This window comes from Delphinapterus leucas, chromosome 2, assembly GCF_059928025.1.
Source record: "Delphinapterus leucas isolate spDelLeu-1000000601 "Yukka" chromosome 2, BTC_Dleu_Yukka2, whole genome shotgun sequence".
Classification (NCBI taxonomy): Eukaryota; Metazoa; Chordata; class Mammalia; order Artiodactyla; family Monodontidae; genus Delphinapterus; species Delphinapterus leucas.
Genome location: NC_143130.1, coordinates 14,972,621 through 14,998,689, shown reverse-complemented (window position 1 = coordinate 14,998,689; position 26,069 = coordinate 14,972,621). Strand labels below are relative to the sequence as shown.

Below are 26,069 nucleotides of genomic sequence, written 5' to 3'. Positions count from 1 at the left end.
TTCCTCCCTCTGCTATATTCTGGAAGAGTTTGAGAAGGATAGGTGTTAGCTCTCTAAATGTGTGATAGAATTCGCCTGTGAAGCCATCTGGTCCTGGGCTTTTGTTTGTTGGAAGATTTTTAATTACAGTTTCAATTCCAGTGCTTGTGATTGGTCTGTTCATATTTTCTATTTCTTCCTGGTTCAGTCTTGGAAGGTTGTGCATTTCTAAGAATTTTTCCATTTATTCCAGGTTGTCCATTTTATTGGTGTACCGTTGCTTGTAATAATCTCTCATGATCCTTTGTATTTCTGCAGTGTCAGTTGTTACTTCTCCTTTTTCATTTCTAATTCTATTGATTTGAGTCTTCTCCCTTTTTTTCTTGATGAGTCTGGCTAATGGTTTATCAATTTTGTTTACCTTCTCAAAGAACCAGCTTTTAGTTTTATTGATCTTTGCTATCATTTCCTTCATTTCTTTTTCATTTATTTCTGATCTGATTTTTATGATTTCTTTCCTTCTGCTAACTTTGGGTTTTTTTTGTTCTTCTTTCTCTAATTGCTTTAGGTGCAAGGTTAGGTTGTTTATTCGAGATGTTTCCTGTTTTTTAAGGTAGGATTGTATTGCTATAAACTTCCCTCTTAGAACTGCTTTTGCTGCATCCCATAGATTTTGGGTCGTCGTGTCTCCATTGTCATTTGTTTCTAGGTATTTTTTAATTTCCTCTTTGATTTCTTCAGTGATCACTTCGTTATTAAGTAGTGTATTGTTTAGCCTCCATGTGTTTGTATTTTTTACAGATCTTTTCCTGTAATTGATATCTAGTCTCATAGCGTTGTGGTCAGAAAAGATACTTGATACAATTTCAATTTTCTTAAATTTACCAAGGCTTGATTTGTGACCCAAGATAATGATCTATCCTGGAGAATGTTCCATGAGCACTTGATAAAAATGTGTATTCTGTTGTTTTTGGATGGAATGTCCTATAAATATCAATTAAGTCCATCTTGTTTAATGTATCATTTAAAGCTTGTGTTTCCTTATTTATTTCATTTTAGATGATCTGTCCATTGGTGAAAGAGGGGTGTTAAAATCCCCTACTATGAATGTGTTACTGTCGATTTCCCCTTTTATAGCTGTTAGTATTTGCCTTATGTATTGAGGTGCTCCTATGTTGGGTGCATAAATATTTACAATTGTTATATCTTCTTCTTGGATTGATCCCTTGATCATTATGTAGTGTCCTTCTTTGTCTCTTCTAATAGTTTTTATTTTAAAGTCTATTTTGTCTGATATGAGTATTGCTACTCCAGCTTTCTTTTGGTTTTCATTTGCATGAAATATCTTTTTCCATCCCCTTACTTTCAGTCTGTATGTGTCTCTAGGTCTGAAGTGGGTCTCTTGTAGACAGCAAATATATGGGTCTTGCTTTTGTATCCATTCAGCCAATCTATGTCTTTTGGTGGGAGCATTTAGTCCATTTACATTTAAGGTAATTATCGATATGTATGTTCCTATTCCCATTTTCTTAATTGCTTTGGGTTCGTTATTGTAGGTCTTTTCCTTCTCTTGTGTTTCTTGCCTAGAGAAGTTCCTTTAGCAGTTGTTGTAGAGCTGGTTTGGTGGTGCTGAACTCTCTCAGCTTTTGCTTGTCTGTAAAGGTTTTAATTTCTCCATCAAATCTGAATGAGATCCTTGCTGGGTAGAGTAATCTTGGTTGCAGGTTTTTCTCCTTCATCACTTTCATTATGTCCTGCCAGTCCCTTCTGGCTTGCAGAGTTTCTGCTGAAAGATCAGCTGTTAACCTTATGGGGATTCCCTTGTGTGTTATTTGTTGTTTTTCCCTTGCTGCTTTTAATGTTTTCTTTGTATTTAATTTTTGACAGTTTGATTAATATGTGTCTTGGCATATTTCTCCTTGGATTTATCCTGTATGGGACTCTCTGTGCTTCCTGGACTTGATTAACTATTTCCTTTCCCATATTAGAGAAGTTTTCAACTATAATCTCTTCAAATATTTTCTCAGTCCCTTTCTTTTTCTCTTCTTCTTCTGGAACCCCTATAATTCGAATGTTGGTGCATTTAATGTTGTCCCAGAGGTCTCTGAGACTGTCCTCAGTTTTTTTCATTCTTTTTTCTTTATTCTGCTCTGCAGTAGTTATTTCCACTATTTTATCTTCCAGGTCACTTATCCGTTCTTCTGCCTCAGTTATTCTGCTATTGATCCCATCTAGAGTATTTTAAATTTCATTTATTGTGTTGCTCATCGTTGTTTGTTTCATCTTTAGTTCTTCTAGGTCATGGTTAAATGTTTCTTGCATCTTGTCCATTCTATTTCCAAGATTTTGGATCATCTTTACTGTCATTATTCTGAATTCTTTTTCAGGTAGACTGCCTATTTCCTCTTCATTTGTTAGGTCTGGCGGGTTTTTATCTTGCTCCTTCATCTGCTGTGTGTTTTTCTGTCTTCTCATTTTGCTTATCTTACTGTGTGTGGGGTCTCCTTTTTGCAGGCTGCAGGTTCGTAGTTCCCGTTGTTTTTGGTGTCTGTCCCTAGTGGCTAAGGTTGGTTCAGTGGGTTGTGTAGGCTTCCTGGTGGAGGGGACTAGTGCCTGTGTTCTGGCAGATGAGGCTGGATCTTGTCTTTCTGGTGGGCAGGTCCACGTCTGGTGGTGTGTTTTGGGGTGTCTGTGGACTTATGATTTTAGGCAGCCTCTCTGCTAATGGGTGGGGCTGTGTTCCTGCCTTGCTAGTTGTTTGGCATAGGATGTCCAGCACTGTAGCTTGCTGGTCGTTGAGTGAAGCTGGGTGCTGGTGTTGAGATGGAGATCTCTGGGAGATTTTCACTGTTTGATATTATGTGGAGCTGGGAGGTCCCTTGTGGACCAGTGTCCTGAAGTTGGCTCTCCCACCTCAGAGGCACAGCACTGACTCCTGGCTGCAGCACCAAGAGCCTTTCATCCACACGGTTCAGAGTCCTCAATTTGGGATGATTCGTTGTCTATTCATGTATTCCACAGATGCAGGTACATCAAGTTGATTGTGGAGCTTTAATCCGCTGCTTCTGTGGCTGCTGGGAGAGATTTCCCTTTCTCTTCTTTGTTCTCACAGCTCCCAGGGCCTCAACTTTGGATTTGGCCCCGCCTCTGCCCGTAGGTCGCTGGAGGGCATCTGTTCTTCGCTCAGACAGGACGGGGTTAAAGGAGCCGCTGATTCGGGGGCTCTGGCTCACTTAGGGCGGGGGGAGGGAGAAGCACGGAGTGCGGGGCGGGCCTGCGGCGGCAGAGGCCGGCGTGACGTTGCACCAGCCTGAGGCACGCCGTGCGTTCTCCCGGGTGAGTTGTCCCTGGATCCTGGGACCCTGGCAGTGGCGGGCTGCACAGGCTCCCCGGAAGGGGGGTGTGGATAGTGACCTGTGCTCGCACACAGGCTTCTTGGTGGCGGCAGAAGCAGCCTTAGCGTCTCATGCCCGTCTGTGGGGTCGGTGCTTTTAGCCGCGGCTCGCGCCCGTCTCTGGAGCTCCTTTAAGCAGCGCTCTTAATCCCCTCTCCTCGCACACCAGGAAACAAAGAGGGAAGAAAATGTCTCTTGCCTCCTCGGCAGCTCCAGACTTTTCCCCGGACTCCCTCCCGGCCAGCCGTGGCGCACTAGCCCCTTCAGGCTGTGTTCACGCCGCCAACGCTAGTCCTCTCCCTGCGCTCCGACCGAAGCCCGAGCCTCAGCTCGCAGCCCCGCCCGCCCCGGCGGGGGAGCAGACAAGCCTCTCGGGCTGGTGAGTGCCGGTCGGCCCTGATCCTCTGTGCGGGAATCTCCCCGCCTTGCCCTCCGCACCCCTGTTGCTGTGCTCTCCTCTGCGGCTCCAAAGCTTCCCGCCTCTGCCCTGCAGTCTCCACCCGCGAAGGGGCTCTTAGTGTGTGGAAACTTCTCCTTCACAGCTCCCTCCCACTGGTGCAGGTACCGTCCCTATCCTTTTGTCTCTGTTTATTCTTTTTTCTTTTGCCCTACCCAGGTACGTGGGGGAGTTTCTTGCCTTTTGGGAGGTCTGAGGTCTTCCATCAGCGTTCAGTAGGTGTTCTGTAGGAGTTGTTCCACGTGTAGATGTATTTCTGGTGTATCTGTGGGGAGGAAGGTGATCTCCGCGTCTTACTCTTCCACCATCTTCCCGGAAGCCTCGATGCTATTTGTTTTATTTTTAGTTTTTGTTAACAAAATAGAAGAGTTCAGCATTATAACTTCCATTTCACATCCTATTACATTTCCCCTACTCTATCTTGTTTAAACTTTAGGCTCTTTTCACCAAATAATGACACTTTTTCTCCTTGTGGCCTTTTTTTTTTTAATTTATTGGAGTATAGTTAATTTACAGTGTTGTGTTTCCTTGTGGCCTTTTTTAATGATGAATAAGTTTAGTGTTTTGTCCTTGATTTGGAGCCGGATTCACCATGGATGTACCTGCTTTTGGGTTATCTGTCGTATGAGACTGCTTTTCATTTGTTGGGATTTTGAAGATTCATTGATTTTGAAAGGCTTTGAACGTCTGATACCTAGGGAAATACAGAACTGGAGAATACCTGGTATGCATAGCTTCTAGAAAAGATGAGGACATTCAATAATATATAAGAATTTGGACCCTCCCTGGGTTATAACCAATGACTTCCTACTATTTTTTCATGAATTGTGTTCATTCATTCATCAAATATTAAATAATTGTTTATATGTACCAGACCCTATTCTATGGAGTTAAAGTATAAAGACATATAAAATATAGTCCCTTGAAGTACAAATATAATAATCTATAAATAATAGGAATACAGAAAAAGGAGCAAATCTAAGCAATGGACCTATTCGGGGGGATCATTTTTTGTGTGTTACAATATACATAACATAAATTTACCATTTTAACAAATTTTTAACTATGCAATTCAGTGGTATTAACTACATTCACCATGCTTTGCTGTCATCACCACTCTCAATCACCAGGACATTTTCTTCATCCCAAACTGTACTTATTAAACAATAACTTCTCATTATTCTGTCTTTCCAGTATCTGGTAACCTCTACTCTACTTTCTGTCTCTAATGTTTTGACTACTCTAGGTACTTCAGATAAGTGGAATTACACAATATTTGTCCTTTTGTGTCTGGCCTATTTCAGTTAGCACACTCTTCAAGCTTCATCCAAGTTGTATTATAATCAGATTTACATTCTTTTTATGGCTGAATAATATTTTATTTTATATATATTTGTGTGTATACATATATATGCACACCCACCCCACATTTTGTTTATCCACTCACCTGTTGATAAACACTTGCATTGTTTCTGCCTTTTGGGTAGTATGAGTAATACTGCTATGAACATTGGTGTAAAAGTATCTGTTTGAGTAGGGGGTTGCTTTTTTATTTGGAAATAAATTGGAATTTAAGAAGAAATGCAAGAATAATACAGATAACTCTTGCATGTGTTTCACCAGATTCAAAGTTTTAACATTGTGTCTAGTTTGCTTTATCATTTGTGCTATCATCTATACATATTTTTCTTAACCATTTAAAAATTATAGAAATCATATCTAAACTTTCTCCTCAAAATCAAATGATCCTCATACTACTGTTACCTACAATACATAAGAATTGACTGAAGGTAATATTTAAGAGTTATGTCTGAACTATCAAAAATGAATATTTACCTCATAGTGAATTTTAGGACTAGAATACTTTAACCCATACCACAGAGATATAGAAAAGGAAATATGTAGTATATGACATCATCTCCAAATTGTATAATTTGGCAAGGATTAAATATGTTAATATTCTTGCTGTTCAGTGCTGAATTCAAATGTTGTATTGTTTTCAATTTTGTTATTTTCTGAGCCAACATTTTAGCCCCTTAGATAAGTTCTAAAATGTTTGTATTGGCAAATTTTCAAATTACTTTTAGCTTATTAATGCCATATTAATGCCATATTTACATTAATGCCATATTGGCAATATAAAACTAGTTTACTATAGTTTACTCTGGGTATGAATGATTAAACAACAAAAAATGCCTAGGAGGTGCTTAACGGAATTTGGATTTTAAAAAAAATGAATGTTCATAAAGTATGCTTTTAAACTTACCATGCAGAAGGTAGTATGCTATTATTTTATCCCATAGGCTAATACAGGTGATGATATGGATCAAAGAAAATATTTGACTTGCACTTCAATAAGGACTTTGCCTGTTAAACAGTTGACTCTTGAATAACTCAAGGGGTTGGGGCATCCCCCCTATCCCCTACCCGCCTCCAGTCAATCCCCATGTAACTTTACAGAAGCCCCTTGGTATGTGCAGTTCTGTATCTGTAGATTCAACCAACCACATTGGATCCTGTAGTACTGTTGTAAGAATTTAGCATGTATAAGTAGACCCATGCAGCTCAAACCCGTGTTGTTCAAAAGTCAACTGTACTTCTTTTTGTATGTAAGACAGTTTCTCCAGAAGTGTCACAGTCAGACAGAGGTAGCTGTTTTTTCATAGCAGCTGGAGAGATAATCAATAAAATATTTGAACAGGGGTCTTCTGAAGGGGCAGAAGCATTCTCCCCACTTTTAGGAAATATGTTTCCCAGTAGTAGTATATGCTGAAAATAAAGAAGTAGAGAACTACGTTTGTTGAGTTTTATCTGCAAACATAATCCTTGCATCTTTCCTTACGTTATAACTGTGCAAAGGCAACTAAACAACATAATACTCTCATCTATTAGGGAAATACGTGTTGACTCAATAAATTGTTTTCAGCAGATTTATATAATAAATGATTTTCTGAAAATTGTTTATAAATAGAGTTTTTATTAAGCCAAACAATCCTTTAAATTTAAAAAATGAGTTACCTATTCCACAAAAGGGGTTTGAATAGGATAATCAAAATAAGAAACAAGAAATGGAACTAGCATAAAAAAGTGTTGACTCACTAGGAATCAAAAATGTAAATTAAACTAGCGAGAGTCCGTTTTTCATTGAACAAATAGGTGAAAAAATTTTTTGAAAGACACCATTAAGTGATTGATGAAAATATGGGCTACCCATCTTCATGTTCTGCTGGTTATTTTGTAGACTGATGCAGTTTGAGTGCAACAGAGTAGAGATTCCTCTTGCATAAATTGTTCCTGAAAAAGAATTGAGGCTGCTCACAAAAAATTAGCCTCTAGAATGAACTTAAAAGTTCAACAATTGACGATTAATTAGTTTATGATATATACTATTTGTTTATTAAATGCAGTATATAGTCAATTACATGGAAAGATATTTATTGTGTAGTGCTGAAATAAACGAATTATACACATACAGACACACACATACATACACACAACTACTTTTTTGTATGCAGACATGTGCAGACATTCAAAGAAATACCTAGAAAGGATATTCACTAAGGTGATAACTCTGCCCCCTGCACCTAGGACAGAATAATGGACATTTACATTTTTCCCCTATTTTCTTTTTAACGAGTTAATTTTCAAAGTTTTCATATTAGAAGAAAGATAATACAACTGACCTTTGAATAACGTGAGTTTGAATTGCGTGGGTCCGCTTACATGTGGATTGTTTTCGATAGTAAATACTACCGTACTGCTCTACCTGAGGCTGGTTGTATCCGCAGATGGGGAAGCGTGGCTGCAGAGAAACCGTGGATAGGGAGGGTTCCAAGTCATACTCAGATTTTAGACCCCCACCTTGTTCAAGGGTCAACTGTACTTAAGTTAAAAATGTTTAAAGCCCTTTAGGTTATTCACTCTTTTATATTGATAATGATTTTTTTGATAAAACGGAGAGATGCTTACTATAAGGAAATGTGTAAAGTCCATCATGTATAGACTTTTTGAACTGGAGCATCTTAAATCCATGTTCCTCAGATATTGCTTATTTGTAAAATAATGGAAATAATTCCTGTCTTAGTATTGTCCAGAGCATTAGTAAATATGTAAAATATAAGTTTTGGCAATAACCTGGCAAGCTGCAGTTGCCCAGTAATGAAAGTCCTGGATTTTTAATTATTTTATGAAATTCAGATATTTTTCCGGGCCATGTAGGCACACTCATAGAAGGGAGGTTTTTGATAAATGTATATTGTAATAAGTACTTAAAGCAGAGACTTTTTCAATTTATCTGGAATTTGTTTTTTTGACAAAAAAAATTTATGAAAAGGTAATTAAAGGATAAATGAAGAATGAAGCAATTGGATTCTAAAAGTTTCAGAGTTCTACTAATCTATACATGGTTGAAAGGATACTTTGGATTTCCATCTCACTTTGGTGGCTTAATCCTTACCTGTTATTTTGTATATTTCAGGAATACATCACAGAAATTAAAATCTAACTTTAGTCCAGTTTTTACTGTGTTAATTTCTTTTTTAATGTAATTTTGTTGATTGTGGTTTATTTACAATGTTAGTTAAATTGTGTAATCAGCATAAATGTATGCAATCAGGCAGTTTAATTAGGGAATGTTATTTAAGAAATTAACTACAGAATTCAGATATTCATAACATTTTAGAAATTCTTGGGAACTTTTATTTTAAAACTGCTATTTGAATGGTGGTTGATAGGCAAATTTAAGTATTTCTCTTTTCCAAAAAAGTGAAAAAAATATTGTAAATTCAGTGGAGTAAAATATAGTATTAAAAGTACAATACAGTTTGTAAAGACACCAAAATTTCTTAACTAAATTTACACTGATATTCCACTTTCTATTTCTCATCATTTTCCCAATTTTTTTTTTTTTTTTTTTTTTTTGCGGTACGCGGGCCTCTCACTGTTGTGGCCTCTCCCTACCAATATTAGGACGCGCAGGCTCAGCGGCCATGGCTCACGGGCCCAGCCGCTCCGCAGCATGTGGGATCTTCCGGGACTGGGGCACGAACCCGTGTCCCCTGCATCGGCAGGCGGACTGTCAACCACTGCGCCATCAGGGAAACCCCGTTTTCCCAATTTTTGACTTAAAGTTTCCCATTCTTATGAAAGAAACTATTTGGAACATGGTTTGTTTCTCTTTTTTTTAACTCAAAATCAAATGATTTTATTTAGAGAAATATTTTTTTCTGTGTCAAGGTATTTCACCCCTAATACTATCTTGAGTTAGTCTTAAGGGGAACTGTGCAAGTAAATGAATCATGCAAGTTGTCAGCTAGGAAATACTCAAGAGCTTCTTAATGAAGTGAGCACATCTTTGTATATAAAGTATTTCTTATTTAAATGTAAATAACAACGTCTCAGTTTTGTTTAAAGAATTATATGCTTTTTGCTGTTACTAATATATTATTTATGAATCCTTGCTTCACAATACCTTTGATATTCAGAAACATCTTTCCTGTGATTTTTTTCATAGAGCTTTTTTTTGTAAAGTTATTTGGAGATATCAAAGCTGAGTAGTTTTGCCCATTGCTTTGTTGTTCTAAGATCGTGTGAAGACATATTGCATTAAATGTATGAATCAAATGTAAGAAGTAGAATAACTTGGGGGAAAATCACTTTGTTTTGCTGTATTAATCTCTGTGAACATTTTAAAGGACTTTGAAGTTAGAATGTTGTAACACAGATCTTTTACTTGATGAAAAGGGTGATAAAAAATATAGGAAATTGCACAGAAATTGGTAGGGCCGCTTCTAATTTTCTCAAGAAATAACCCAACATAACTAAGTATATAAGGCTAAGAATTTTAAGCCGAAAACTGAGATTGTCTTAAGCAAGAGCAGCCATGATGGAAAACGCCATGTCACCACCCCAACTATATCATGACGTAGCTTAAGGAAACAGACTGTACAGCCTGGGCAGTTTTAGTGAACGTTTATTATAATAACAGAAAGGAGCACAAAGATGAATAAAGACATGACACCTCCCCTGGCTAAGTTCATGGTAGTTTGTGAAGGAATGGCATTTAATCAATAATTACACTATAATGAGAAGAACACAGCAATGGGTTTGATTAAAGTTTTATGAGTTCCCATTAAAATAACTCTGCCTAGGAAAATTATCTATTGGTGATGATGAAAGCCTTCACCAAGTCAGACTATTTGAACTTGACTTTCAAACAGTAGAGACTTGGGGCTTTTTTCCTTTGCTATAGAAGTAACACATTGTAGAAAATGTGTAAAATAAAGATATGTCCAAAGAACAAACCGAATAAAACTGGTTGCTTCCAACTTGCATGACACAGAGAAAACCACTAGTAATACTGTAATGTATTTCTTTCTCTTCTTAAATTTTGTGTATATGTATGTTTTTCCTTTTACCCAATTCAAATAATACTATATACAGTTTTTTATACTTATTCATAAATCTTTTTGCACATCTAAGAATATTTCCACAGTATCAAATCCTAGAAGACTTTTACTACTGATTGAAAATATGCACATATGAAATTATGATTAAAATTGGAATCTCCCTACCAATATTAGAGGGTACAATACTCTCTAATAATAGCTTCAAGAAATTAGTCTATCAAATATCGACAAGTACAATTTTACAATAAATCTTTGTGAATGTAGTATATGAAAGAATTGTAATTTATTGTATTTCTCTGACTTCTTAAAATGTTAAGTATTTTAATATATTTATTAGTATTTATATTTTCTTTGCTATGAATTATCTGTTTATGGCATTTGCTCATTTTTTAAATTTGAGGACTAATCTTTTAAAAAATTTATTATGTAGGATATGTACTTGCATATATTAAGATAAACTATATACAATTGCCATTTTATAGATCAAAAATTGAACAGATATACATAGTATTAATTGCTATTGACATTTTTCCTGCTGGCCTTTTAAATTTATATAAAACTGAAATAGGATTGTTTTAATTTTCTGCTTAGCATTCTTTAATGGCTTTCCTTTGTGTTTGTGTGGTGCTCAGAGTTGAGCATCTTAAGCCTATATTTTGTTAACCCTGCATTATCAACCCTGGCAACAGCAGGAAGCCCAAAAATACAGAGTTTGTGGCTGTATTTTTCACCTTTAACCAGGAATGATATTCAACAGTTAACAGCTAATATTATCTGTTTAGTCATAATGGGAACAGATCAGGCCATAGGGCTGAGGCCAGATCTAGAGACCTTGTCAAACCAGGTGTTTATCCCTTAGTTGTTGGATTATATGAATGGCATTGCTCATTATTTTGGGGGGGAAGTAAGGAGTGTGGATGCAGTTAATCTGATAATTTGTTTAGATTGTACTTCAGAATCACATTTCAGAAAAATACTTCTGGTTTTGATTCTAAGCATGTGATGTGTCTTCTACTAACTAAAGTCATCTTCTCATAAAGAAACAGGCCCAGAGTAGTTGACTGAATTGCCTGAGGCTACGCAGCTATAGCCTTAGGACCATAACCTTCTAAAACATTAAACGGTAGAGATAATTTTGTGATGAGGAAATTATAGGTGTTACTGGCTGCTTATCCAATTCCACACAAATCTCTGGAGGGCATTTAACCTGTAGAAATTTGGGGCTGTTTTGATAATGGTATGATTTATATGATTTAAATCAGATAAAAGTTAAACAACATAATCTGATAGAAATACATGTGTTGTCTGTCATCTGTGGTCATTGGCTAAGTCAGCCTGGGCTCAGCATTGGGCCATTATGGATCTGACCCCACAAACTGAATATGGTCTGATTACAATATACAGTGAGATTGAGTCTATCAGACATCTGGCAGCCATAATCTAATAGAAGGCCCTCAGTGATTTGGGCCCTAGGCATTTGGACATCATCTTTGACATGGGGCACCATTATAACCATTGATTCCATCTGGCCTGTTCTGGCTCAGAAGACTAAATTTTCCTTAGAGGCTGTTGGCCATGACTGGTCCTTGTTTACAGAATTTTCCATTTCCCTTGGCTGTCAGAGTCACTCTTTTCATGCACTGGACTTAGCTTTTAGTGCAGAGCCCTTATTTTAAAGTCAGCCATTCTGAATACAGGAAACAAGGGTAGTTGAGGATGGCTAATGATAAAGAGAAATGTTAAGGTATTTTACCAAATAGTTTCACTTTTTTATTGAGCTATGGAGACTCTAAAGTTCATGATACATGGATTTTCACAAATTAAATAGTAAATCTGAAAACAAATGTAGAATACTTAATACATGATCCCAAATAGCCTAAAATATGTTAACAAGATATTTAGCTAGCAAGTAGGTGGTAGATTTTATAAGCTGGGAGGGACTATAAAAGCTATGTAAAGCTGCCCCCTCTTATTTCACACACAGCAGGAGGTCACATACCTAAAAATTACATGTGCTTTCTGGGTTCATGATGCTATGTTTTCTGCAGAAAATCCTAAGAACCTTATTAAAAGACTCAGATTTAATTAAATGCTATTTTCACTGTTTGTAGATTATTTGTAGACTATGGCTAACATGGAAATAAGTTTATTCTCCAAATCTGACAGATTTATCTGAAAAATCAGTGGATGGCCTGAGTTCTCTGACAATCATCTTTTATTATAAAACAGGAGATTGTCGTCATGGTAAAACAAATGCTTGAGTCTACTTGAAGGAATTCAGTTTTTCTTTTAAATTTCTACTAGACAGTTAATAGAAAATGCCCAATTAACAAGATTAATTATTTATTTTAAAGTACTTCCCAACATTTCAAGATATAATTAAAAAATATAATCAATATTAATGTGCTATTATTTTCTGCTATGTTTTTACATTGGCTGTGTTTCGTTTCCTCGCATTGGCAGTCAGCTTGATGGGGTATTTTATTCCTTATTTGTTTTCACATGCTGGATTATTTACATATTTTTGCCGTTTTAAATAGCGCATTCTGTCTTATTTATTTTTCTTTTAGATTGTCTCTTTGTGTCGTATCATTAGGCTTTCTGATACATTGCTAATTTGATCCCTGAAAGATTAATCATAGGTAGATTAGATGACAGTCAAAACCAAGCCTACGGATCAAGCTCTGGTTACCTTCCTAGTGTATCACTTACCATATCATATACATCAGTTTCCTCATATGTAAAGTGGGGTTAATAATAGTATTGATACATATGCCAAATACATTAATGTTTGCAAATGTTTAGAACAGTGCCTGACATTCTACCAACCCTAAGTGAAGGTTAGTTATTATTAGTAATTTACTATTACTAACCCATTATTAGAAGCAATGCATGGAACACTTCTGCTTTATAACTGTTAACACAATTTTATTCTTTCTCTTTATTTTTAATATTTTAGTAAATATGCAACAATACCTTAAAATTGTCTTAAATATTAACATTTGCTCATAAGGCTAATCATGTTTTCCATAGGATAATTAACCACTTTATATATAAAATTAAAATGTCTGCTTATTATTTTATTTAATAGTAAGATTAGAAAACTGTTACAATTTTAACGTGTAACTGGTTTTGTGCATAGTTTGGATTGAGTGTTTGGTTACATTTTCCCATTCTCTTTCATTTCCTGTGTACTTTTTCTTGAACTGGCTAATGTTCTTCACCAGAAAAACACTGTACAGTGAGCAAGAGCCCTGCAATGACTCAGAAGTCAGAGAAGGGGAAGGGCGGAGAGTAAGGGGTATGCAGGCCACTTATATCTCGGCCTTAGGCCTTTATGATTCTCCTGCTCTGCGCCTCAGAGCCTGGACTCTTATGCTTCAAACTTCTAGAGTAGCCCTCCACTTGTTTTCCACTTTTCACTTAAAATGTCCTTGTTTTCAACTACTTCATAGCTTTTCAGTCTCACTGGCCATGCCCACATTCTTCAAAGACATGTGTTCTGTTTCTTACTGAGTTCATGAACCGGAAAGAACTGCAACCACGAGTGTTGCTGAACATCACCCAACTGGCCAGTGAGCTCTTGTTGAGTCAAACTCATATCCGATAAGGAGAAGCTGTTATAGATTTGTTTTCCCATAGTTTTTGCCGTCTTCCATCCTTTTATCTGACTGAGCAAGAAACATGGTTAAAATCTTAAGAAGCTGGACAGCAGATCGCATACATAATCCTTTAAGATGCTGTCTCAGATGAACGGCAACCTGGCCAGTCATTTGTTTACTCATTCATTCATTTGCTTTTCAGAAAACTTTGGATATTTATTATATTTCAATATCCATGTTTGTACTGATGGGACAAAAAATATAAATAAGATAGCAGTCCTGTTCTGAAACATCTCTGTGTCAGGAGTCTCCAAGGCCGCCCTCAGGTTTGGTCATATGATAGGAGGAATCATAAGACTCAGCTGTGATTTGTTACAGCAAAAGGATACAAAGCAAAATTCATAAAAGGAAAAGGCACTTGGGGCATTTTTAATGTCTGGGGAAAGCAGGGCAGGTTTCCAAGAGTGCTCTCCAGTGGGAGCGCAGAGGAAGCATTTACTTCCACCAGCAACCCGTTGTGACAACACATGTGAAATGCTGTCAACCAGGGAAGTTCATTAGAAACTCAGTGCCCAAGGTTTTTATTGGGAACTGTTCACATAACCACCTTCTATCTACCGTGTACCAAAATTCCAGACTCCCAAAAGGAAGGCAGGTTGTCAGCGTAAACAGTATTCTTTGCCCAGGCAGTATAGCCACAGTGAGCCACTGTTATCTGTTAGGGGATGGTGGGAACCCTCCCCAAATCTTAGTTCCCAGGCACCAGCCAAGGGCCAACCTTGCAAACAAGATTTTCTAAGGATAGCAGTCTCAGGCCTGCTGTGTTAACTCTTTTCTGCACAATCTCACACTGAAGTGGGGATTGTTGGAAGAGTGTTTAAAGAGTCAGGTGAAAAGGGTTATTGGATTACAGAAGAAAACTCAATTAGCCCTGCCTGGAGGAGTAAAGGGAGGCTCCATTTACCGAGACGATATTTGAACTGGATCTTGAAGGAGTTGTGAGATTTCCCAAAGCCCTGGAGTGAGGAAGGGCTTTCCGCCATGCAAAGGTATTCACTGCAGGTAAAGAGATGATTGAGAAATGCTGTGTGGTGGGAGCATAGAGCATGATGGGGGAGGCAGAGACAGGGAAGAGTGGTTAGAACAAGAGCATGAGGTGTTTTATAGTTTTGTTGGGTGGTAAGGAGCCTTAGAGGTTTCAATCAGAAAAGAGAAGTGAGTAAATCTGAAAGGTATCTCTGATGGCAGATGGAGAAAAGGTTGGAGAAGGTAGAGTTTGAAGAAAGTAACACCAGGTAGGAGGCAAGAGATGGTGAAGACATGACCTGTGGTAGGGCTAGAGCACGGGGCAGTGGTCCTCAACCAGGGGGACACAAAGAATCATGTGGGAAGCTTAACAAGAAAATGATGTCCAGGTCCCCCTCAAACCCGTTAATGTCTCTCGACAAAACATTCTGTCTGCTTTCTCTTCTGTAGTTACCTTACTCTGTAATGCTATCAGTCAAAACCTCCAAGTCCACTACATAGACAGTTCATTATTGGACAGAACCAAGAATATAACCATTTGTATGGAATTTCCTCTTCATTTCCGTAATAAACTGAGATGTGAAGCCATATGGCAGTCTACCTTAGCTGAATAATTTTATCTATTGTCAGATGAATCTAGCCAGTAAATCTGTTTGCAGTAAAAAATCTTAACGTTTTTGCAGAGGATCCACAAGAATGATTTGGTTCATTTGTGAAGTGCAGACCAAAGTGCATGTCAAAAGGTGCAGTCATAATGGATCCTCATTACACAAGATGCATGTCAATTTATGTGGTTACTCCTTGGTCATTCGACATATATTGTATGTACGGCTTGTATGCAAGACTCAAGAAATACAGTTAAAGATGCATTCAACTATTAGCTAAATGTAAGGTATTTAAATAAAATCATTAGGATAAGACACAAATATAAACACATCCAACCCAGAACAGCTTTCTTCCCTTTTGTTTTTATTTTAAATGATTTTATTTTATAGTAGATGATAGCACAAAAGAGACTTGCAAGGTTTGCAAATAATAATATGAAGATGTATGTGAGTTTCTTATTTTACTCTCAGATTAACTAGACATTATTGGGTTTCATAATGATGGTCTATTTGAAATGTAATGAAATACCTTCTTCAGTAATACTTTATCTGCTATTTTTATCAAATAAAGTATCTCAAGGATGTGTTAAGGTCAATTTATATATTAAATATACAAAAATATGTCTTTTTGCTTTCTCTCCTTATATCCAAATGGAAGTCCTTAGATATATTTAATGTTTCCATGAGCTATGTGATTAACAACTATAGCAAAACATGTTGGCGAAAATTCTCTTTGACGGTTTTCCATCAGTGGTTTAATTAACACACAGTGGACAGAAAGCAGACAGTCTGTGCAACCAGACTATTAAGATCCCTCCTATTGCTTTTGTTTTCACTACTGCTGGGAAGGGAAAAATTATATTACATATATCCCTTCATCTTTCTTCTGATTTGTTTTGGTGGTGATTTAAAGGATAATTTGAAATATTTTTGTGAGTTAGAAAGCCCATGAAGTGCATAGGAGTAATTTACAATGTAGATAACAAGGCTTTGGTTTTGCCAGTTTTTCTCAGTCTTTATTTCTGGAAACATCCATTTTTGACTTGTTTTATCTTCTCTAAAAATCATTCTGAAATGGGTTAAAAATCGAAGCCAATTTCATACTTTAGTCTTGATGAACCATGTACTACTGAATTATGAGCAAATAGGAATGTTTCCTCTATGCATGATTGGGTCGTCTTGCTTATTCATAACCTAACCGGAGAACAAGAATTAGGTATAAAATAGCAACCCAAAGAAAATTCACAGAGGCTAGGCACTAAAGCTCACAAACTTTCACATTGGAAAACCCTCAGTTCCTTCCATAGATTTTGTTTACTCTTTACAGTCAGAGCCAGCAAGTGATTGAGTAATCAGTTTACAAAGTTTACTGTAGTAAATTCTAGAAGGAGCAAACATGTCCATCAGGGAGACAAACTAATCAACGGCTGTAATAGCAATTAATACAACAGTAAAGCAAGCAAAAAAAAAATCATAAAACACTGCCAGAAAGTGAAAAACAAACACCAAAACCCACAGCTGTCTGGGGACTTACCCTTGTAAATGCTGGAGGAAGCATTTATGCTTGTTTTATACAGGAGGCCTACCTGTCTGTTAAATTCACCTTCCCCAATAATCTAGCTAAAAATGAGTTGGAATGTTCATCACAAAAACAAGAGTTTGATACACTAATCAGACTTCCCAAATTTCAACTTAAGTGGTGTTAAAAGATAAACTGAGGCATATTCAACATTTTAAGAGTTTACCTGACTGAAAATCAATTTCAGTGGGGCAGCACAAACCAGAAGTGGTTAGGAACACTCCAAGAACCCCAACGAGGGGAGAGATTTTATGGAGAAAAGGCAGAAGAAAACAAGGAAATTATTTGATTGGCTGTAGCTTAAGTGTTTGCCTGATTCAGAAAAGTCTAGGTGTAAGTTTGTGACTGGTTGTTCTTAGGTTTTTTTTGTTTGTTTTTTTTTCGGTACGCGGGCCTCTCACTGTTGTGGCGCACAGGCTCCGGACGCGCAGGCTCAGCGGCCATGGCTCACGGGCCCAGCCGCTCCGCAACATGTGGGATCCTCCTGGACCGGGGCATGAACCCGCGTCCCCTGCACCGGTAGGCGGACTCTCAACCGCTGCGCCCCCAGGAAAGCCCTGTTCTTAGGTTTTGATTTCTTAACCTTGAGGCAGCTGCAGGCTCAGGTTTGGGTTTACTTACGTAGGCTGCTAAGGTTTTAGAGCCACCTCAGTCTGATGGCCTCCTTGTTTCATTAGTTTAGCAGTGGGGAGTATGGACTTTATCCTCCCTAAGTTTTGAAGCTCCTTCTTAGGGTAAGAAGGCAGGGAGAAAATGAGAAAGAGCAATCAAAGATGAGAACTAGACTTCCTCTGCAGACAGCTCCTCCAGTGTTAGTTGTTTCGTCTACTCTGTGCTCTGTGCCAGGGCCACAGGGGCTAGTGTTATGTTACTGGCCTAACAGCCATCATGAAAAGTACTATGTTTTGTCCTGTGTTATAAAAATCTAAAAGGATAATGGTAAAATTAATATCAGGCAATTAATATCCAATGATAACATCTATTTTAAAGAAACCAACAGTTGAAGATTTTAATAAAGACTACTTCTTTGGAGATTTTGGTGTGTTTTTTTTTCTGATTTACATTATAAAGAACTGAGAAACCTCTGGCTGGAGACTTTCCCTTTCTGTGATTTGTTTAAAATAATATTTTTATATCTAGGACTGTTTAATCCATTGACTACATGATATTTGCTATCTTTCTTATCTGCACAGACATTCTAGTAAGGATCCTATAGATTTTCAGTTGTTCCTACATGATTGTTTGTATTCAGATAGCCACCACCCCTAGTGCAAGGTGAATGCACAGCTCTAAAGTTTAATCTGAGTGTTGTGCTACGAGGCCTTATCTGGTTGTTATAAAACTTTATTGTATACTTTTGTTGTAAGCTGCCTCATATATTTTTGGTAATGAGGCAGGATATCTAAATAAAGCAAATAAAATTGCTTTATGTAGCTTTGCCTAGAATCATAAGTCTTAGAACCTGGCACATACTCAGGAAAAACTGTCTGCTTTTGCAGGTAAGATATTTTCATTTCCATTTGAAATATAGGGTAACTAAAGCACAGAGAGTTTTGTAAATCATGCAATATCCCCTATTCAGCAAACCTAACAGAAAGAATTCTACCCCAGGTCTCCTGAATCCTTGTACAGTATTTCTTCCGTACTTAATTGTGCCTGGTCCTATCATTTTTGCTCCAGAGAGACTGTCTACAATTTATTCATTCATTTGGTCAGTCAACAAACATTTATTGAGTATTATTCAATGTCCAGTGGGGACAACACCTTAAAAAAGAAAAATTTTCGGGCCTTCCCTGGTGGTGCAGTGGTTAAGAATCTGCCAGCCAGTGCAAGGGACACGGGTTTGAGCACTGGTCTGGGAAGATCCCACACGCTGCAGAGCAACTAAGCCCGTGCACCACAACTACTGAGTCTGCACCCCAGAGCCACAACTGTTGAGCTCGCATGCCACAACTACTGAAGCCTGCATGCCTAGAGCCCGTGTTCCACAACAAGAGAAGCCATCGCAATGAGAAGCCCGCGCACCGCAACGAAGACCCAATGCAGCCAAAAATAAATAAATTTATAACAAACAAACAGAAAAGAAATATTTTCTGTAAAATACTCATTAGACATACATATTGAACATTTACTGTGTGGAAGGTGGGAGGGGACCATGATAAACCCTCTATGTACCTGGGTTTTTTCCTAGCCTACAACTAGCTATTCTGTGAATTGAGCACAGTGCTACATTTTCTGGCTCTAGGGTTCCTTTCTGTGGAATTTTTAGCCATTTCCATCTCCATGACTCTTTTAAGCTCTAATATTCTACAAGCCCATGGAAAAGTCTAGATTGCCAACACTGTGGTAGTGCATCACTCTAGACTGTATCCAATAAGGCTTTAGGCAGTGGCAGATCATTTAAATCCACAGTGAAATCAAAGAATAGCCCCTCTAGAAGAATGATTAGCATCTTTCTGAGTTCAGAGGGAGGTATTTTAGACCATTTGCATGTGATTAGTAGTGGAAGCCTTAACTTGGTTATTAGAGTTCTAAGTAACTGATTTAATGGTATTATAAGCTTCATTAAATACATTTTTGTTTCTTGGAACGTTCTTGTATTGATGGGAACCTCACAGCTGTAATTAAATCACTGCTCTCTTAGCGCTTTTTGAACCCATATCCTGCCAGTTATAAAGCCTGTCAATTCGTATCTTTTGGTAATAGTTGCCTAGAGGAGAACTGTTCTTGGTCAGACACTGAATTTCCCATACTTGTGGAACACCTTCCCCTGCTGACCCACTGAAATGAAAGACTAGGAGTAATGATTAAATCTAATTTTCCCTCCTGTAGTAGCAGAATGAGCTGGGTCAGCAAGGTCAGTCCCTGCAGATGGCTTTAAAATACCCTTGTGATTTGATCTCCTTGCCTTCCCATCCATTTCTCTAAGTGCCTATCACTGTCATCCTTTACCACCCTGACAAGATTCCAAGGTGAGAACAGCTCAAATGAGCAAGAGCGTTTGTGATGCCTCCCGAGGACGTGGCTTATTAAATGAGTTCAGCAATGAACCAAGTCTGACTTGTGAGCTACAAGGCAGGTTAGCACGTTTGCACAAAGGCCATTCCATGTATTATTTAACCCATTCAAATGCTCTGTTTTCTCTCTGCTACCCAGCATAACTCACATGAAATAATATAAACTCACAAGTTATTAATGTCTGATTCGTATTTTCAGATGTGCTGGGAATCATTTAGTTTCATTCCTTTGTTTGGATTGTAGTTTGTTTTCTCAGAACAACTAGAGAATGTTTATGAAGGGTGTGTGTGAAGGACGGGCAAGGAAGGGAATAAAAGTGCATTACTTTAGGGCTGCACAACTGTTTTAGGGACTCTGCTGGATGTGCACATTAACCATTGTCACGACTTATCACAGTGTGTCCTAAAATTGCATTCTACTCGGAGATATTCATACCAACTCAAAAATATTACAGTTAAACAGATTTCACTGTTATGAGTTAGTTTCCTCTTCTTATGACTAGCAGAATATTTTTCTTCTCTATTAGAAAGCATGCAAATGATGCATAACAGGTGGTAAATCGTTTTTTTTTTTTTTCAAACAGATTGGCACTATCAGGTTGCTCAGGCCTTCCCACAAACAGAAGAGGAGGTGGAGGTGGATTCCCATGCATTCAGCCACCGGTGGAAAAGGCACTTGGATTCTCTCAAGGCGGTAGACTCAAACCGAGCCAGCCTGGGCCAAGACTCCCCAGAGCCCAGAGGATTCACGGACCTGCTCCTGGACGACGGGCAGGACAACACCACCCAGATTGAGGTAGGTCAATGATCTGGGTAATTGAAATGGATTAATAAGTATATTTCTTACGAGGCACCCAACTTCCACATATGTATCAATATTTATAAGCTGTCCCTTTGGCTCAATCTGGAACTTATGGACTTTTTTGTAGAGGATCAATTTAATTCATTAATAAATAATTAATTTGTTAATATTCAGGAATTCAATAAGTAATTATAATTATGTTACATAAATAAAATAAATAATAGCTAAGCCATTTAATCACCCACAAATGCACTTACTCAGGAAACAGACAAACATGGGGTTGCTGTGATGACGTCAGTGAGGAGACACAAAGGGAAATACAGTCCACCTCCTGCCTGCAAGGAGATGATTGTGTAACAGGGTCAGAAAGTCTAAACGCCGTAACCAACTCATCCCTATGCCGTGTGATATGCGCAAAAGTATACGCCAGTGTGGCGTAGAGGAGGGGATGATTATCTGCTTGGGATTAGGGGATGGGCTGTTGTCAAAGAGGCCTAGGAGTGGGCACTTAGGCTCGGGCTCGGCAGATTGAGAGGAGCTCACCAGGTTGATAATTTGTCGATGGTAAAAGAGAAGATTGCTGGCAGAACGAATTACATCTGCAAAGGCTGAGTCTTAGAACGGCATGGCATTATGAGGAGTCTTGCATGGTGACCAACTGTCCCAGTTTACCTGGGACTGAGGGGTTTCCTGGGATGTAGAACTTTCAGTGCCTAAAATGGGGCAGTTCTGGGCAAACTGATGGTTGGTCACTCTATTACTTTACATAATTCTTTGTGATAATTGGAGCCACAAATTGGAAAGAGAAGGACGGTTGGAGGTGGGTTTGGCGAGTAGGGAAGGCTGCTGAAGGCACATTCTAGGCAGATTTTGGGGTTGCCCAGAAGCCTCAAGGGTGGTATTGCATTGCTTAAGTTTCCATAGCCTTAGCATTGCAAATCCTAAAATATGATCTTGTTAGTATACTAGATATAACAGACACAAACAAGTGAATCTTATGGAACTAAGCAAAAACCATTCAAATGAGAACAGAAGCTATTTATTCAGTTTGTTGTAGCAATGGAGTGAGCCTCTATCACTTGCCTTTGGCAGAGACTCAAAAGCAGGCAGGGGAGTGGGAAAGTTTTTCCATTAAAAAAAGAGAAGGCTCCAGGTGTGCTCTGATTAGAGGTTGTTGGCACGGAGAAGCTGGAGGTAGGCTGATCAGAAGCCGAGCATCTCATGTGATTGGGGAACATACATGGCTTTCTGTGGTTGGTCCAGAGTTGGGCATAGGGACAAAAAATAGAGAAACCATCAGTTTTTAATCAAGTCCTGCCCCTTCTGGGCCGATGGCTGCCAGGATTGTGTTTTGGCTCCCTGGACTGGTTGCTCTAGAGGTTGGGGTCAGAGTTCTGTTGTTATCCATGGTCTGGACATTGTCCGTTTGTATATTCTCTCAATCTGAAGGTTTAGTTCCTACTATGTCCCAGCTAACACGTTACTATTTTAAAGAACCAGGCAGCATTCTTTTTACTGCCCTGAAATACTCATTATTTAGGAAAAGAACTCAACTTCATGAAACAGGTATGACATAGTTCTGCAGATGGTATCAAAGCATCATTTTGTTCCCTCATGGTGAGAGGAATCTTCAGAAATGAAGCACAGGCCATTGGGATTCTCTTTATTTGAGAGCCCGAAGATTTTCAAAACCCCTCTCCATCGCCTTAGTTAGTTTGTGACTCTGGTGGTCCCTGACTGCCCCCGTCAGGCCCTTAACAGACAACAGAGGATGTGCCAGGAGCAGAAGTCATATAATATCTGTAAGAGGCTCTTCTGACTCCTGCAGAGTACCTGCTATTTTGGCAACAATGTCGTGGTAACAACTCAGGGTAGGCAACACAGTTCCTCCCTGGGCTGCTCTTGAGCCAGGGTGCAGCATAAAGAAAGGAGAGCTGAACAGAAGCAGAGATGTTTCCTCTTTGCCCAGAACTAGTAACCTATTGAGATTAAAGGGAGAGAGCACAGACTCCTAGAACTCTGTGATCTCCGTGCAGGATGCTGAATTTTTCTAATCATTTGTAAAATAGAAAATCCTTTTGCTCAGGGATATATTAACACTCCCCAAAGTATCAGTACAATTCTAGTTGTTAGTATAGCCATGATTTTGTTATTCAGCCAGTTTTTCTCTTTTTCTTCGGGAGACCATGTAATGTCAGAGATTTTGAATCAGTAAAAAGGAGGAAGGATGATGCAGGGAGCTATTCACTGAGCACTCACTTGGTGCTAAGACCTGCCAGGTGCTGTATGGTCATCATCTTATCTGGTCCCTACATCAGCCTGCTGAGATATGCATCCCCAGTTTCACTGGCTAATCTCAGTGATTAACATGAGGGTACTTTCAGTTTTAGGTTGAGTATTTTTCCTAAGGTCTCTCATTAATGAGTAAAGGGCTGGCATTCAAACCCAGGACTGCCCAGCTCTCAAGATTTAGCCTTACTACTTGGCTTTGCTTCCTCTAATAGAAGGAAAAATAAATGGCTGTTTGATTATGTAATGATTTTGGATAACTGTAGCACCTGAATATCGATAGAGTAACTTCAGGGTTTCAGTCTGGCTGAAAGGGGACTCGTCTTGAAGCTAGATTTCATAACAAGAGGACTGCTTTTATTTTGAGTTTATTTTTATGGGGTACTGGGGATTGATGGAGATTATTGGGGATCTAAAGTCCCATAAGTCACCCCTCAGCACCACCACTAGTTCTGGAAGCAAAAGCCTACATCAGAAACTTCTCTGTAAAGTTTACTTATCCTGGCCCTTGAAATAGTATTTTTGAAAACTGTTGCGTCTCTTTTGGGGAAAATACTTTTGCCCGATTGAGTTAAATGGAAATAAGAAAGAAAGGAAGCAAATGGTTATAGAGTGATTGCTCTGTGCTGGGCATCGTGACAAGACCTTTCTTATGTTTTAGGAATAGCATTTTGATTTATGTTGCTTAATATAAGCAATGAGCATGAACGACTGTGTATGCTTTTGCCTTTTAGAAGCTTCCAGAGTCGATGTCAGGAATCAGAATTATTTGGCCTGAGAGCCCTGATTGTAGCAGTGGCTGTTAAAATAATTTGTATCCCAGTGAGACTTAAACCGCCCAGAATGGCATTCCTGTGCATGTTCTCCCCAACGTCTGCCATTGTCTAGACTTTGTATCCCACTTTCACTGAACAAAGACAAAAACAAAAGACAATAGCATATTTACTATTTTGGCACAAATTCACTCTGAAATAAACAAAAGCTGTTATTTTCTTAACTTGGTACTTGACAGTATTTTTCCTGGCTCTGCACAAGAACAGATAATGGAGGGACTGTAAAACTTAGTATCCCAGTTAAAGAATCTTCCAATTGAAGTTTCATTGCTGTTGTCATTGTTTTCTTTTTTTCATATTCTTTTCGTGAAGCTATAAAGATGTTTTGAAACAGTTTGTATTTCCTGATGAATAAGTGGGGACTCAACATTTGGCAAGTGCCACTGTCGATCTGCATTTTATTTTACATGAGACCTTTATTCTTGTACCTCCTCTGTTCATGTGGATGTATAACCACTTGGGCAAGTCAAAAGAAGAGTACTGGGCTTCCCTGGTGGCGCAGTGGTTGAGAGTCCAAGAGTCCGCCTGCCGATGCAGGGGACATGGGTTCGTGCCCCGGTCCGGGAAGATCCCACATGCCGCAGAGCGGCTGGGCCCGTGAGCCATGGCCACTGAGCCTGCGCGTCCGGAGCCTGTGCTCCACAACGGGAGAGACCACAACAGTGAGAGGCCCACGTACCGCAAAAAAAAAAAAAAAAAAGAAGAGTACTTCCCCCTGATTAGTAGGTATTAAAAGCAGTCACTAGCATGCTTTTTGTAATTACTTTGGGAATATAAGGGCTTCAGGGACTTTCAGGTTAGATTGAATTCCATTCATGACTTGGCCATGCTTGAGCAGCCTTCAGTGAATTCCATGACCGCAGGGACACATGCATGGACGAGCAGCACGTGGATCTCCACCTCGCTGCTGGCTGCCCTTCCGTCTTCTAGGGTGGAGCTCTTGCAGCCTCAAGGGCGCCCTATGGGATGGAGAGGGACTGAGCAGTGTTTGGTGAGAATTATTCGTCTTCATAAAGCTCAGTTTCCTCAGCTTATTCCTGTGTAATGCTGTTGGTAACTTACAGTTCTTCACTTTACAGAAATCAGTCCTTTCTAACACATGGAACCAAATGTGTGTTTTTTTCCCACTTTTTCACATGCAGCATTTGGAACTTCATATTCCCTCTCTTGGGACAATGAAAATGTTTCTGAAAAGGATTGTCAAGTGTGATTTTTATTTTTTTGGCTTCGATTCAAAAGTACCTGGATAACTTGAAGAAGGGAAGATGAAAAATAAGGTTTATGGATCATATAAGTGTAGCTCCATGATCCAAACTGACTCAGACGTTGTGAGCTAGACCAGCACCTCTCCGGTGATGCAGATGCGGCTAAACTACAGGCGACACTTTGCATTGCAAGGAGTTAGAGCACAGAGCAGATTTAGCTCTTAGTTTTGAGGATATAGATTTCTGAAAAATCTTAGATTAAATTGCAGTGCCTACCAACAACATATCTTGTGGATTTCTCATTCTTGTACCAAATAAAACTTGCAGGCATATCTAACAATTTTATCACCTATGATCGCATTAAAGTTCATATCTGAGGAAAGTACAGTGGAAAATGGTTAGCAAATATGTGCAATAGAAGTAGCTAAAAGCTACAGGTCCACTGTGTTTCCACTTAAATGCACATGTAAAAACTCTTTTTTTGATCGTCTGCTGTGGCACACTGCCAGTTGTATCTGTATCATATTGTCACAAATTCTATAATATATTTCTTTAAAAAGCTACCAATTGCCAATTGCCGCACACAGGTTATTGTGTGTGTTCTAATATTTTATTGCAGTTCATAACTAGGTATTCTATTTGACAGGAAAGAAGTCACTGGAAAATCCTTCATCTAAAAGAGAATGCTGTTACTTTGAGATATTTTACAAAGCAAAGGCAAATTTCATAATGTCCCATGTGGGCATAATCTCCATGGTATGTTTGCAGTACAGAGAATACATCAGAATATTCTTAGATAATGAAATCCTACTGCTCATGTGTCTCAAGCGTAGATATGCTTCCTCAGTTTCAGAGATCTGACGATAACAGTACT

The 26,069-nt window shown here is 38.6% G+C and overlaps 1 protein-coding gene across 8 annotated transcripts in view; it reads left to right on the top strand.

The window, feature by feature from the left end:
- The window catches only part of PLXDC2 (plexin domain containing 2), a 416,746-nt gene that overhangs the window by 145,878 nt on the left and 244,799 nt on the right, over positions 1 to 26,069 (top strand). For all 8 annotated transcript variants that reach the window (XR_016391880.1, XM_089906450.1, XM_022580461.3 and 5 more), the window contains exon 2: positions 20,651 to 20,862. Coding sequence is in view for 7 of the 8 variants with exons in the window: in XM_089906450.1 (XP_089762576.1) it covers positions 20,651 to 20,862 (212 nt within the window). In the remaining variant the exon portion in view is untranslated. The remainder of the gene's footprint in view (positions 1 to 20,650; positions 20,863 to 26,069) is intronic.